Source organism: Lepisma saccharinum, chromosome 1 (genome assembly GCF_977018435.1).
Source record: "Lepisma saccharinum chromosome 1, izLepSacc3.1, whole genome shotgun sequence".
NCBI classification, from domain to species: Eukaryota; Metazoa; Arthropoda; class Insecta; order Zygentoma; family Lepismatidae; genus Lepisma; species Lepisma saccharinum.
The window spans coordinates 102,850,750-102,866,978 of record NC_139229.1 but is presented as its reverse complement, the minus strand read 5'-3'; the positions used below and the strand labels follow the sequence as shown (position 1 = coordinate 102,866,978).

Here is a 16,229-nt window from a genome sequence, read left to right as displayed (position 1 = left end):
TTTTCCATCTCCTCACATCTACTAGTAGCCTGTGGTCACTGTCTAAGTTCTCACTGGGTATTACTTTAATGTTGTTCATTGTCTTCTTTACTTCCTTGTTTACCAATATATAATCTGTTACAGACTTTTATTCATTATTCGAACTGTATCTTGTAATCTTGTGGGTGCCATATTTCTTCTTAAACCAGCTGTTACCTACTAACAGTCCATTTCTCTTACAAAAGTCCAGTAGCCTCCTTCCCTCCTCATTCCTCTGTCCCCATCCATCTGCTTCAAGTACTTCCGTATACCCTTTCCTGTCTCTTCCCACTGTGCATTAAAATCACCCATCACAATTTGCCACTCCTTTCCTACATGCTCTTCCAAGTATTCTTCAAATACTTCTTTCTCCTCCCTTGTACATACACTTGAATTATTTCAATTACTTTCCCCTTTTATATTCATTTTTAGTTTCATAATTCTGTCATTTACCCTTTCTACTTCCTCACTTATTCCACTTGTGACTACAAATCCAACTCCACTTCGTCTGCTCTCTTCAGTCCCTGCCAAGTACAGTTTATAGTCTTTCCTCAATTTCATTTCTCCTTTTCCTTTCCATTTAGTTTCACTCATTCCAAAGATGTCTATCCCTCTTCTCTCCATTAGATCCACAATTTCTTCAGTGCTTCCTGTCAGTGTTCCAATATTCAATGTCCCTATTCGTAGCTCGTGTCGTCTCCGATTTCCAGTCCGGCTTGCTTCTTTCTTATCTCGAATTCTTTGTTTTCGGCTGTCTGCTAAATGAAGAATCAAAGTATTAAATATACCTGCCAACTTAATTCCCACAGATAACACATACTGGTTTTTGTGTACATTTTATATATACAGTGGATTTTAAGTTTTTGAACTGTAATTGTGAAATGTCTTGAAGATAAGATTGCATTTATTTTTGTCACTTTGTTCTGTACAATTATATCATTACACTGATTTTATCTTTTGCTTATTATAGGACAAGGAAAATGACCCACAAAGCAGCAAGAAAATCAGAAAAGTTAGAAGAAGTGAAGGAAACCTATACTATGAAGAACAAATTGAAAGTGATAGTACAGATGGGTCAACAAAATATGTACTTGGTGGTGATGTGTCATTTATTTCGAAGTTCTTGGAAAATAGTTTTAGTAGAGATGGAATTATTCCTACTCCCCAACAAGCAGAGGACTATTTCTTATCTAGGAATTGCAGTATATCCAACCTGCGATCCAACGGAACCTGCCTAAGTGTAGAAAGCAGTCGGAAGGAATTTAAACTTAGACAAGACGTGGCAAAGTTTCTGCAACATTCTGCAGGATTGTCAAATGTTTTATCCGGAAAGGCACAGAATATGAAGGTTAAAAGTAGTGAAATGTCTTTATTAACTACTGATGGTTTGCTAAATAATGCAGTATCGGATGACGTTAAAGCTGCGAGTGCGGAACTAGATTTGGACAAAACTTTGATTAACAACGATGGTGACGAAACCCTGACTCCTTCGAAATTTCTGTCCTCGAACACTCGGAGGACGTCGCCGAGCCATTTAGAGGAAGCGAACCTTACTCCGCCTTCCCCTGTTGCTTTCAGCGAGCAGCTAGACAGTGACAGAGTTTCCATGGAGGACTTCCCCCATAGGTCCAGTGATCCCCCACCGCTCCCACCAAAACCTAGGAACATTGCTACGAGGACGGCCCAACAGCGTGCACTGTGGATAACCTCTAGCTCCTCTTTTACACACTTGTCTGGCGATGACAAACTCGAAGCAAATATAAGAGGTAAAGGTGACGACAATAACAGTTTGCAGCCTGTGGAAAAGAGAGATCTTAAAATTTGTCGAAACAGGAGAGCAATTTACTTGGATCAACCTAGCAGTAGTTTTGTTTAAAACCTCAAAATAGTAGAAGTTGTACTTTAGGAATTTTAACAAAGAATTTTTATTTATTAACTCTGATTCTGATGTGTATATATGTATACGGATAAGTGCAGTATTGAAGGGAACTTAGTTTTTATTTAAGACTGCCTTTCATAAAGTACAATGTTATTTAGAGGTCTGCCAATTATGTAGATATACCAGCGACTGTACATAATTGTAAATCATATTTATATCAAAGCTTTATCTGCACATAATGCATATTTTATCCAATTTTATATATAAATGCATACATAAAATTCATGTAAATATGTGAAAATAATACTATCATACATCCGAATAGTAATATATGGAAAGTAACTGAAAGAGATTTTTACATTGGTAATGTTATAGACGTGTTTATATAGTACATAAATTTCTTCACCATACACATTTTACAACTCTGCTTTGTTTACTTTTCACACATGTTAAGATTGTACATGGTCGTTAATTGTAATTTTCATCTAAGAATTTACTTCTTAATTTAAAAATACGGTAGGTTACTTTGCTAAATCTTTCTTTTATAGTCTATCCAACTTCTTGAAAACAAAGAGTAAGTTTATATGATTAATTTTGAATAAGTAACAGTTCTGGGTGCTAGAGGTAATGAACAGCATTACACAAGGTGAAACAAAAGAAAGATTAGTACATTATCAGATAGTATCTTCAGCATTAATTTGTGGAGCAGTTGCATTTTATTTTCATTTGTAAATTAAATTAGATAATTCAGTTTTGTGCAGTACCAGCTAGTATGAAAGTTTTAGTGTGTTCTCTTCTTTCACTTCTTTCATAATACAGTGAAACCTGATTTTACATTTTTCAGGGGACCCAGCTGAAGAAAACTTAACTGCAAAAGTAATACTGGAAAAATTTTATGACATTTTGCTATGTTGGGATCAAGATTGAATGTATTATGGAGGGAAATTTAAAATCTGGGAATGTAAAATTGGGGTTCCGCTGTATTCTAATTTAATTATTCAGCTTACAATTTTGATATTGAATTTTTAAAAGTAAATTTCGTTAAGTTTATTAATGCAGTTCTGAAATGTGGCCGCAGTTAACTATAGTTATCTCTTTAATTCTGTCTTTACATTTCATAAGCAAGTGAAATTGCTCAGATGCTGTGTGTAACATTGTGTGTGTACCTGTATAATAGGAACATTATTCTAACTTCATCAAATTCCTTTCATTGATGAAGAAGGGTTGAACGTTCCTAGTACACTCAAATGAAGTATTCACTTATCGTGAATCTGGCCTCTTCTTTCTTTTGTTTCCCCCTTTCTGTGGAAGAGAAAGAGGTCCTTAGCTAATCCCGGACCCATTGTCTAAGACACCCCCCTCCCCCTGTGCAAGAGCCAACACCACAAGTATAAGTGCAATAGCACTACAAGTTCCCAACAGGGTTGTGGCAGTGTCCACTGAAATTTAAAATAAAAAAGTTTCGTGGATGAATGGTACTCTCTTTTAGTGCATTTGTGTCTTTTGTTGTCCAAAACATGAATTCATTTTAGTGTTGCCAACTCACAGTAAAAAATATCACAACAGAAAATGTTTGTCCACCATCTTTCCTCTCCCTCACTCTTGCATAGTAAACAATGAATGTCAACTAATCCTGTAGGAATTTTGTCTTCAGTACAAGGTGGCATGAGAACATTATTCATTCTTTATACATACGTTGCCTCATTTGTGAACGTGAGAAAGCTAAAATTGCCGAAGAAGTGAAAACAGTTTTGATTACCTCATTAAGTCATTGAAGGATATATAATTTCTTCGTTGTAATATAACCCATTCCTCCCTGCCTCCATAATCATCATGTTTTAATTGTATGAAAAAGAGGATCGGTGCTTTTGTTCTGTCAAGAAATTACTTGAAATTTAGAAAACACAATTACACAAACAATCTGTGCTTTGCAATCAATCATCATTTCAGCATTTTCTGTGATATTTTGTACAATGGAACCCTGATTTTACGTTCCCCAGTTTTACATTTTCCTTCATTGTACATTCAATGTGCATGGTCCCAATAGAGCAAAATGCTATAAAATTTTCCTGGATTTGACATTTTCCCACATTTTCAGTTCTTTCAATTTGGCCCCTTTAAAAATATAAAATCGAGGTTCCACTGTATTTCAAGTATTTCTGCTGAAACTTTGATCAATTGACAAACACTGAAGCGTGTGATAAACTTGAAACTTTTTACTCACTTATCTCAAACCAATTACATACTTTATACTAAATGTGAGGAATATTTTTTATAGGAAGGAGATAATTTACAAAACCAAGATTTTGGCATCCAAATTGTTTCAAATACATGAATTTACATGCTCTTCTTTTATTTTCAATTAACTGTCAGGCTGCTTGTTAAGTTTTTATATTTCTCTAATTCTTGAAAAATTTCTTGTTATTCTTGTGTACTAGTAATTATGAAGTGATGTAAGGTTTGGAAAGTAAATAAGCCATTTTGTATAAGGAAGGTGCTGTGATAAAGATAAAAAAACATAGTAATGTACACTTTAGGTTACTAACTGATAGACTTTATTGTAATAATTCTTGCAATAACTTTTTCTTTAGTGTTCATGTACAGTACATAAATATGTTGTATGTACATTCAAAGTTATGTATAATCACATTCTACAGTTTTTGCAATGTGGTAGCTTTTGGATGAAGTACAGTCGGCTGTTCTTTGTGCAGATAAGACTGTGTGTTGGGAAGAGTATTTGGGATCCTGTTTTCAGAGGGTAATGTATACTGGTGAAGGTGGTGCACAGAAGTGTATGTGTTTGTGTGTTGAAGTTCCGACAAGAGAGGCGAACTTCATTTCTCAAATTGTATAGTTTTTGTGTACAATTTTTGTACTAGACAAGAGAATTAATATAATTTATGCAGAAATTTACAGTTGTTTATTCCTGTGACCTAATTTTATGAGAAGTAATGATTTCGCAGGGATGTTACAGTATGCAAATAGTGCTGACTATGGACTAAATATCTGTTCATCTGCTCTATAGAGGTAGTACTGGTTGCAATTTTATGTAAACTGCTGTCTGTTGTATTTTGTATAAACAAAGGGTTTACCTTTTCATAATTTTTTGCTGAAATTTCTACACAATAAGTAATGTATTTGTGGCCATAACGTACACATTCTTTTACTGAGAAAGCCGATCTGGGTGCAGTTCCTCAGTTGAATATCCACAGGACAGCTCCTATTATGGTGAAAGTATGGGGTGGCAAGCTTGAGCTCGAGAAGGGTATACAAGCAAATGGCTACATCGAAATCTTCATCTCCGAAAAACGACATGTGCAGTTTGTGCTCTCGCAGAAGCTGCAGAAGATGAGTCATCCTATCCTCGCTGTCATTAGGTATGTGATAGTAAAAGCATGTGCGATCTTAGACAAGAAAGGAAGACTCAACTAACCCTGTCAATGTCTCGAATTTGTTAGTTTTAGAAGTTCTTTGGTTAGTTGTTGGAGAGTAATAATGCTTTGTGTGAAGCAAGGGGTGGACTGTGCTTTTATTTGAAGCAATGCTGTATGTGCAGGTAAGAAATGAACACTATGTGTGGATATAATTAACTTAAAAAAAAACAACTTCCTCATCCGTTGAAAGGATGCTAGAGGAAAAAGCATGTGCTGGTCGAAACACCACAATTTTAAACAAAGATGTTTCAATTCAAAGTGTGTCAGATTCGATTTCCAGTGTGCACATGTAATTGGTTGCAATTCCTCTTTAATCACAGTTGGTTCTACTACTTAGTTATTTTTGAAATTCCAGGAATAGATTACAATTGATATTTTATTCATTTTATTTTGGGCTGTCTGAAGGATTTAGGTAAGTGATTCATCCACACGTCGCCAACATGCTCTTAACAGTTTATACTTTTCTAAGACAAACCCCAAATTTTTCATGAAGGCACAATTGTCGTTTCACTGCTAAACTTTACTATAAAATCTTATACTCCTAGGTTAAAATATTCTGGATAAACCCTTTAATCCCCTCCCTCCCAACTTGTTTTATGAGGAAAGTCTATTCGTGGAAATAAACATGTAACATGCGAGTTCGGTGATCCCCCAGGAAAAACAATGCACGAGTTGCACCTGCTTTTACTGTTAATACAAAAGCTCTACAAACTACGAAAGATAGTCTGGGAAAAAAAGTTTCCCGTATGTGTACTTCCAGAAAGCTTGGAGATTTTTAGTTGATATTATGTTGTTGTATGCTCATCGTCCATTTTTGTTGTCTGACGCACGACCTTTTCCCTGCAGAGGGTGCCAGCGTAGTGCTGTGTTGAAGGCAGGAGTAGTTTAGAAGTGTGTGTGCTTGCCTGGCATGGAGAACAGAGGTGTTTAGCAATCAAGGTCAATGGATGAAATGCGAGCTGCTGTTCGCTACAAATGGGCACGTGGGACTTCCGGTACGGAAATTCATAATCGGCTGTGAAAGTGTATGGTACTCGCGTAATGTCAAAGCAAATGGTGGGGTGATGGTGTTCAGTAATTTCAATGCAGCCAAGAAAGTGTGATGGATGATGCGAGACTCTGCCGACCATCCACAACCACTAGAGAGGACATCATCATCTGAAGAAGGCACTGGGAGGGAAGAGTTTCACCACAACAGCACAAGTGGAAGCTGCCGTACGCAACTTCACCCATAAACGGGACACTCAGTTTTACGAACAGGGTTTCTTGAAACTTGTGAAGCGGCACAAGTGCCCGAATGTTGCTGGGGACTATGGAAAAATAATGTAACGATGCCTCTTTCTGCTCATGTCACATTCTTTCTTCAGAATAAAACTTTGCTGATGGCAAACTAGGAAAACATTTTTTCAGACTATCCCTCGTGCATGTGAAACTTTTCGTTCACCACTCATCAGGCTATTCAAGAGTATGGTACAATTTTATAGCAAGAGGTCTACATTTAAGAATCAACTCAGAACAATTTAAACATGAAGAAGAGTAGAATTTTAAGTTAAAAATGCAGGCTGGATCAGGACACTAACCTTGCTCTCTAGAATACCATGCTATTGCAGAGTAGGGTGGAGTGAAAATGGGCTAAAAAATTTTTTTTTTGAATTTCAATTAGCTAGATATGTCAAAAGGTGCCAATAGATCAATAGAACACTGTGTAAAAATTTCAAGACTTTTGAACAATATTTTGATCGCCCTTCGCAACCTTTTATTTTGCAATACTAAGCGACATTACAACGATATAACGATATAGTCAGTCAATAGTGACTATTAGTCAGTTTAAAACTCAGTTAAGGCAATCAAATGCCACAAACAGTTACAAGGTGAAGTCAGAGAAGTCACGTTAAGACTCGAACGTCGGCATTAGCTGTCGAGAAGCGATGCGTGCACGGATGAAGCCATCTCCCGATTTCTGTCCACAAACAGCCTTCGCCACCTGTCACCATCTTCACGTGTCTTTCCACAGCCTGTGTGTGGTTGGGGAATTTTGAGAAGGTGAGAGTTGGAGTCACCTCCATCGTGATGAGATCCCTGAGCTCAGTGTCCGTCATTGCCTTGATTACGGGAGGGTCCGAGATAGGGCAGATGGCCCAGTCGATCACGTCGAAGTAATCCACAGCATCGAAGTTGAGTTTTGCGGGAACCTTAAACCTCCATATTTGTCCACTGGGTTCTGCTGTAGCTCTGGCCTTCACATCACTCGTCACCGGACCAGCTCACGTATGTGTGGTCGATGGTGCGTCATCATGGCCAGGAGCAGATTCTCCGGGTGAGCGAAGTATGCATTGCGATGAATGACGGGGTCAACGATCGATCTTCTTGTGCTTAGGGCTGAGGTATCGTCACTTGACGAGCATCTGTTGAAGGTGCCTAGCTCCATCTTTGCATGACCAGTGGGCTTTTACGGCAAACCACGTTGGAGCATATACGCGAATGATGAACGTCACCAGCTTTTTCAGATTCTCTGACGGTTCCATGTCGCTAACATATAATTGGAGGATTCGATTGGATGTCGTTATCCATCGTGAGTAATTCAGGCAACCTGGGTTTCGCATTGCCAGATTGACGCTACATTCACCTTTGCCGATACTATTGCACGTTTCCAGTAGATAGCGCTGATCTGTGCTCAACTCCTTCGGGTCAACATTGGACAGTTGCTCGGTCAGCTGCACTGGTGCAAATGAGGAGACAGGCTGTTCGCTACATGTCACTACCCTCTTTCCGATATCTCCACAGAACCCGTGCGGGCCTGTAGTCGTGCCATCGAGTGCCTGGAATAGATGGCGCAGGGGCAGCTCATTGGCATGGAGCAGACATACCAGCCACTGCAGAGGATGCTCGAAGGTTTCTTCCAGTCAGCAGATAACGCCCGCTGTGTGTCCCGTGTTCACATTTGTGCCGTCACACCCTACAACTTTAATGTTCTCTGTCTGTGCATTCCTCTCTTTGAAACTAGCTACTATTGACTCGGTTATGTCTTTGCTGGAGCCTGATGGCGGAGTCGTGTGGCTGAAGTACGAAGAACCGGGCTCTGTGATGATGCTTATGTGTTCTTCTGTGAGGGTTTTTCTGTCTTACTTGTTGTCGTCGCCAAGAACTTGTGTCAAAGTTTGATCCTTGTGGCCATCAAAGAATACTCCCTTATGCCAGTGTAAATGTGGTCAAACTGGTCATCATTCTGCTGGAGTTCCTTACGAGTTTTGCTGCATTCTCGGCGGATCTTGCTTCGATCGATTACTTTAGATCGGTCGATTGGCGACACGAGGCCAAGTTCATGCAGAACTGATGTTGCTAATACAGCAGCCGATCCATCCGAGACTCGGATCGGATTGCAAGCTTTAGCAAGTGAAGGTAGAGAGATTGTCATTTTCTTACATTGGTGATTCTGCTTTGGCTTAGTCTTGACTGATTCTGTATCTGGAATGTACTCATCGCCAGTGGCACTGACCGACGGGTACGTGTTATCTTCGGCGCTGTCGGCAGAATTGGCTTGACCTTTACTCTCAACGGTCCTCTGCTTCTTCATTCGTTCGAGATTGGCTTCCTCTCTTTCAGCTTTCTTCTTCAATTTTGACGTCTCCTCTTGATCTATACTGCTGATTATCATCTTTTTTGGTCCTCTCTGGTCTTCAAGGAAATGGCGTTCCTTTGAACTTTGAATTCTTTTGTGCATTTGCAGTTGGAAACCATGTCGAAGCACTTGGATTTGCTGAGATCAAACAGACTGTTACCTCTGTTGCGAAAGTCCGAGAGTCTCCGTTGGTAGTTGGCTTGATCCTTTTTCCCTTTGTAGACCTTTAGGATTGTGTTGTATTTGTCGTGGAACGATCTGAGTTTTTCAATCGCTTGCACGTGAGTTACTGTTGGAAGTGAGGCCCTTTCCCAGATCTCTTCAACTTCATAGCACAGTTTGTGAGATATGTCCAAAAATGATGGGTATTTTCCATTGTCCGTCCTCAGGTCTGGTCGCAGTTGAATATATTTCTTCATGAGATCGGTGTAGGTCGGCAGAGTATTGGTCGTTAGGTTTCGTGTAGCGCCAAATATCTCTTGTAACTGCCATCTCTCTGAAAATGGGAGTTCTGGGGATGCGGATATCCTGAGGATAACATGATGTCCCCAGGATACCTCAAGGACATCCTGGGGATAACGTGTGTTGTACAGGTAAGCTATAGGGCAACTGGCACATTTTCCATAGTCTAGCTTCTAAAAATAAAAAATAAAAATTTTCACTCCACCCTACTATACAACACACGTTATCCCCAGGATGTCCTTGGGGTATCCTGGGGACATCATGTTATCCTTAGGATATCCCCATACAATGTATAGGTAAGCTTAAGATGGCCAAAACCTTTTCAATAAGTAGCTCGCTTAGATTCGCTACTTAATAAGCCATGCTGAAATCAAACTGAATCAGGCTAGAAAGTCATAAAAAGGGTTAAAATGCCAATTATTTCAATAAGGTGAAGGGCGATCAAAGAGTTGACAGAAAATAATATGATTTTGCAGGATTCTTACTATGGACAAATGGCACATTTTCCATAGTCTAGCTTATAAAAATAAAAATAAAAGTTTTTTCACTCCACCCTATTGCAGAGCCATCTTTGGTTTCACGTGATTTTTCGCTTCTGCTGTTTACCTGTGTAGAAGTGTCTGTCAGTGTTATTGCATGGGATCTGTTGCATTTGATACACAGATGACATAAATAGTGCATAGTCCAGTGGAGTGTTCTCCCATGTTATCTGGTGTAAAACAAACTTTTTCACATATACAGGCTGTTTCTGAGCTGATGATACAAACTTTCAGGAATGATGGAGAAGGGCACATGTATCAAATTGAGATAAGAAACCCTGGTTCGGAAACGACTTAGTCGAAAGTTATAAGCGAAAATCGGTGTATGAAGATGTAAAACTTTTGTTACCTGTGCAAGTTTTACAAGCTGCTACATTCACAACAGTTGTTCAAAGTGACATCCCCCAGCTTTGCTGCAGGCATGACATCGTCACACAAAGTTCTGGCGTACCTGTCCTTCGAACAATGTCGCAGGCAGCGAGAATTTTTGCCAGGAGATCCTCTTCAGTGTCAATCCATATGAAGTGGTAAAACATGATTGCTTGACAATTTTTAAAAAAGTATATTTTTTGTGTGGTGTAAAGAAAACCCCAGCTGAACACGATTCTGATAACCTCCATCAGTTGCAGTTCCTGGCCTTCCACTCCATTCTCTCTCATACACTGAGAGTCCTTCAGCTGGGGTTTTCTTTAAGAGCATGAACAGCTCAATATCGCACAGTATGACATCTACGCATTTATCCTCATAAAATGCCTTCAGTCTCGGATTAATATCAACGTGTAGCACATTTTCTGCGGTTAGAAACTCTATTACGGCATGCTACTTCAGGCGCTCCAACGACATTGCATGGTTACATGTTACCATTTTCCTCGCTATAGTTCAGCACCCCCTGGCGATAGAAGTTTAAAACCTTCAATGGAGAAGCGGGAAAGTCCTATAATTGCAATGTATGCACTTATACAAAATGTGTTTACAAGGTAACAAAGAAATTAAAAACAAACTAAAACATTGATATAAAATGAGTTTTTATTTTCCCAACTGAACTTTCATCAAGGCTTTTTCAACCCCTAATCAGAGCGTCTGCGCATGCCTATGTTCCAAATTACAGTTTGCAGAATTTTAACACAAAATGTTAATAAGAAATTAAATCAGGCATATCATATTTAATGCAAAACATTGAATTTTTCACGAGTTTTCTATCTCTTAAACCAATTGAATCTCAAACTCAAAATTTTTACTGAAGTTACTTATCATGGAGTACTGTATTGTGTATAAATTTCAGATTTTTTTAAGCAACTGCCCACCAGAGATATTTAACCCTGCACTTGGAATTTTTTTAACAAAAAGTACATGTTTATGACCCTGTAGAAAAAAAAGGATTAAAGTCTCAAGCTTCAAATAATTTTGACACACACTATTAGTAAACGGGTAGTTGCAAAACAAAATTCAAGTGTTAAACAAACTGCCTTTCCACTAAAAGAAATGTCCAAAAATGACATTTCGAGCGATTAGGATACACCAACTTTGACCTTAAAATTTATTATGAAGGAATAATATTTAGGAAATTACCCACAAATGTAATTGTAGCCTATAATGTGCTTAACATTACAGATTTTGTCTCATTGTCGTAGGACTTACCAGAGCTGAGGTAAAAGAGTTACCGCTGCTTCTTACGAATGGAGAAAATGATGCGAGCCATGATAAAAAAATGCCTGCCATCTTCAAATCGCTGATAGTAAAAATAAAATAACAGTAGTTCTGAACTGTCAACATATGACGCTTACACCACACAAGAAATATACTTTTTCTAAAAATGGCCAAGCAACCATGTTGTACCACTTCATATGGATTGACCCTTCAGTCTCGACAGGTGTCTCGTACACATGACTTTTCACATGACCCCACAAGAAGAAATCAAGTGGGGTCAGATCAGGTGACAGCTGGCCACGGAACAGGACCCCTCTCTTGCTATCCACCTTTCATGGAATGCTGATGCAGGTGTTCACGAACAGTACGTTCAAAGTGAGCTGGGGTGCCATCATGTTGGAACCACATACGTTGATGAAGATCAAGTGGGATATGTTCCAACAAACAACGTGGGGAGTATGTCTCGCAGAAACACAAGGTACACTGATGCAGTTAAGCGGGGAGGAAGAAGATACGGGCCTATTAGATAATCATTGACTGTGTCTGCCCACAGGTTCACTGCAAATCTGTGTTGATGGCTTGTCACAACTGTAGCATGGGGATTCTCACCAGCCCATACATGACTGTTGCGAGTATTCAGTACTCAGTCTCTGGTGAAACAAGCTTCATCGGAGAAAAGAACATAAGCAGGAAAGTTAGGATCAACCATACAGCGTTGCAGTAACCATTGGCTGAACTAGATGCGAGATCCGAAGTCAGGAGGAGTCAAAGCATGCACTTTCTGAGGATGGTACGGGTGTAGCTGCTGTTCCCGTATTATTTTACACACACTACTGTGCGTGACACCCATTTCATGTGCAGCTGATCGGGTGCTGATTGCAGGCTCCTCATCCACACGTGCAAGCACTGCTTCTTCCAATTCGGGAGTCTGTACGTGTCATTGTTCTCCTTGGTCCTGGCATTGTGGTTCCACATTCCCTGTTTCCTTTAACCGTTGGAACAGTCTTGGAAACATGGGGTTGTCTCCTATGTGGGTAATTGGCCCGATACAACCTTTCGGCCTCCCTACTGTTTCCATTTGCTTGTCCGTACACGCAAATCATGTCTGCAAAGTCCGCTACCATGTACTCCATTTCACTACGCCTGATCGACTGATACACTTCGACTTGTAAACACAGACTGCAGTCGACCGACCTTCACATCGTCACATGTCTGAGATGTACACATCATGCCATCTGCAGTGCAGTAGTGGAGTTTCCTGTCCCCACCCCTCATGATTGTGTACAAGGCACCTGTAGTAGACAGAAGAGAATCTCCTGGTAAGAATTCTCACTGCCTGTGACATTGTTCAAATGATCCCGGGGTTGTTCCAACAGGTACGCCAGAACTTTGTGCGAGGATGTCTTGCCTGCAGCAAAGCTGGGGATGCCACTTTGAACAACTGTTGTGAATGTAGCAGCTTGTGAAACTTGTGCAGGTAATACAAGTATTACATCTTTTTCGCTTATAACTTTCGACTAAGTAGTTTCTGGACCAGGGTTCCTTATCTCAAATTGATACATGTGCCCTTCTCCACAATCCCTGAAAGTTAGTATCATCAGCCCGGAAACATCCTGTATAGAAATTGCAGAAAATTTGAAGTTGTCTGTGACTTCTGTATTTGTTGTACTTGAAATCCACAATCCCTGAAAGTTAGTATCATCAGCCCGGAAACATCCTGTATAGAAATTGCAGAAAATTTGAAGTTGTCTGTGACTTCTGTATTTGTTGTACTTGAAATCCTGCATTGGTGTTACATTTCTATTATATCTAATTAATGTACAAGGCTCATTCAATATATAACCATAAATATGTTGTAACAAATCTTTATTACAAGCACCAAAAGAACTATGGTACTATGTTTAACTGCCAGTGTTGTTAAGGGCACTGATTTCACAGGAAAAAAATATCTTTTGGACGCATGTGTAACCACTCGTGCACCGCTGACTAGACTTCATTGTCATTCTGGAACCTCGATCCACTCTTGCAGTGGGCCAAAGGTTTGGAAATCTAAAGGTGCAAGATCTGTCCGTATGGAGGGTGGGGTAAGCACTAAAACTTTAGGTCCTCGATGGTAGACAATGTGACAATGGCAGTGTGTGGTCTTGCATTGTCATGGAGCAAGACCACACCAGTAGACACCAGACCACGTTGTCTCTGCAGAATGTCTGGTTTTTCAGTATGTCATGACTGATATGGTGGGCTGATCTTACATCTTGGAAGCAATTTCACTGACAGTAATATGCCAGTTCTCCCATATCAAGTCCTCCACTTGAGCAAGGTTCCTTTCCGTGACTGCAGTGGCAGAGCGACCTGGATGCGGAGAATCTTCAACACTGGTTATGCCCTGTTTGAACTTCTTAGCGCACTGGTACACTTGTGATCAACTCATACAGTTGTCACCGTACTGAACTGTCTTGCGACGATGAATTTCTATTGGTTTCACGCCTCACTCAACAAAATCTCACGACACTTTGCTGCCAACTTGGAGCACTCCTGTAAGGGTGCCGCCATCTTGTGTAACTGTTTTCCAGTGTCCCGTGCACGAGGCAGGCGTGTCAGCCTCAGCTATGAATAGCTTACAGATGCCTTCACAAAATAACATATAACAATCACGGTCACATTTTAGATTTTTTATGTTATTATTCCGGTTATTTATTGAATGCACCTTGTACAATTAATAAGAATTGTTGCGGTAAAGCAGAACAAATTTTCAGAATGTGTGTGTAGTCTTTCAATGTTCAAGGTGTGCCAGACACCTAGGTTCTGCTTAAATTTGGGTATATCTCCTGTGTGCACCAAATTATAACAAAAAAATGTATGTGTAAGTATCTAATGCATCAATAGATACAAAGAGCAGTATGTTGACAAAATGATGGAATAAATTAAATATTGCTACAAAAACTTAAGAACAATTATTGTATACAAGGAAGAGGCTATGGTGCTTAGTAACGCAACCTTTCAGCTATTAAATTATATAATAAAACATGACACGTTGAACACAGAAGGAATAGAACCACTAAATAATTCAGATATATTTACTTGCACCTGCAATTGTTGGAAGAAGTACAGGAGACAAAGTAAGAAAAACAGTAGTACAGTCAATGGCACAGATTTCTAGTACACAAATTGTCAGTCACCAAATTTGTTAAAAATTTTAGAGGAACTTCATGTAAGTCGTTTGTCATCCTCAAAAAAAAAAAATATATAAATAAAGACTCGGAGTAACAGATTAGCAATTACTGTTGGAAAAGGTCGCAAATTAAAAGTGCACTATATCAATATGGAATCCAGCACGTCAGGAAAACAAAACATGCAACAATCTTAGTCTTCAAAAAACAAATGCATACTAGGAGGTGCTGTCATCTTGAATCACTTGCTAACTTTGCAGTCATATTCAGTGCTGTGATTTTTGAAAGGGCAGTGGGAGTAGGTATACTTTTTTTAAGTAGTCTGCCCTCGTTTTACTGTCTGTTCCTGCCTTTGACATTAATTTTTAGGAATATTGGGTTATGACCCCCCCCCCCCCCATTGGGGTATGCCACTGGCGATATTGATTAAAGATCAGTTGGAAGACAAAAGAAGATAAAGAATCTGGCCAAATCTTAACCAGAAACAGGTGAAGGCCAACAAAATAACCCAAGCAAGCAATGAAGATTAGTTGCTAACCAGACACTAAAGAGTGAGCACCATGACAGCTTGTTTTAATGTGAGTGACTTTAGTGTTGATCTTGTTTGACTCCAAATCTTGTCCAAGGTCTGGATGCAGTCACATGTGGTGCAAGCTAGAGCAAAGTAGAGGTATGTGCTGAAAGTGACAATTTGTTGTGTGTGCAGCAGGTAAACTTAAATGGAGCCAAATATTATCCTTTTAATATATTTTTTTATGTTTTTATAATAAAACAACCACAGAATTTAATTCCCCCATGATCAAGAAAATATTAATAGGTTGAAACATCAGCATTTCTTAAAGTAGAATATACCACAACAAGGTATATGCAAGAATATTTCAGCATGTTTCAATAGTTTCATGTTTCGTGCAAGGTTATTTTATTTGTGTATTCAATTTTTCAATACTCTTGTCACCATTCATAAATGGTCTCTTTTTCTCTCTTCATCCTAGGATGAAGATTAATGTTTATCTGGTGTACATAATTTGAGACTTGTGTTTTGATGCCTTATTGGAAGCCTTTGGTAAGCACTTGTGGAAAGTGAATTTTTAAGTTGCTTATGTTTCTGATTTGTTCTTTCCATTTTTTTGATCTGAAGAACAACTGGTCACAGTTCAGGTTGTATAATGATATTTTTGGAAATTGTACAGGAGGTTGAGGAATGCATTTAAAATAATGGAAATGATTGGGAAGTAGGTTTAAAGTTTGGAGAAACTAATTACTGTGTTTTAGAGATTCAGAAAGTATTAATTTGCAAGTAATTATATAATGAAAGGTAGGTTGTTCAACAAGGAACACATTGTATACACATGCAGGAGATAAAGGAAAGTGTGGAAATTTAATGAAATTTAATGAATGAAATTTAACAGTCTAACATAAAAGGTGTAAATAGTTACACATCAAGCATGTAGAAGTATAATT

The 16,229-nt window shown here is 39.0% G+C and overlaps 2 protein-coding genes across 5 annotated transcripts in view; both read left to right on the top strand.

Moving 5' to 3' along the window:
- loco (regulator of G protein signaling family member locomotion defects) overlaps nucleotides 1-4,802 on the top strand; it is a 127,400-nt gene extending 122,598 nt beyond the window's left edge. For both annotated transcript variants that reach the window (XM_083135509.1, XM_083135517.1), the window contains one exon: nucleotides 989-4,802. In XM_083135509.1, coding sequence (XP_082991635.1) covers nucleotides 989-1,894 — 906 coding nt within the window. In that variant the 3' untranslated portion in view covers nucleotides 1,895-4,802. The remainder of the gene's footprint in view (nucleotides 1-988) is intronic.
- A 10,515-nt stretch (nucleotides 4,803-15,317) lies between these two features.
- The window catches only part of LOC145998800 (uncharacterized), a 321,949-nt gene continuing 321,037 nt past the window's right edge, over nucleotides 15,318-16,229 (top strand). For 2 of the 3 annotated variants that reach the window (XM_083135448.1, XM_083135409.1), the window contains exon 1: nucleotides 15,318-15,438. The gene's annotated coding sequence lies outside the window, so the exon portion shown is untranslated. Of the gene's footprint in view, nucleotides 15,439-15,814; nucleotides 15,832-16,229 lie in introns of those variants that run through there. The other variant, XM_083135419.1, reaches the window with a different exon arrangement.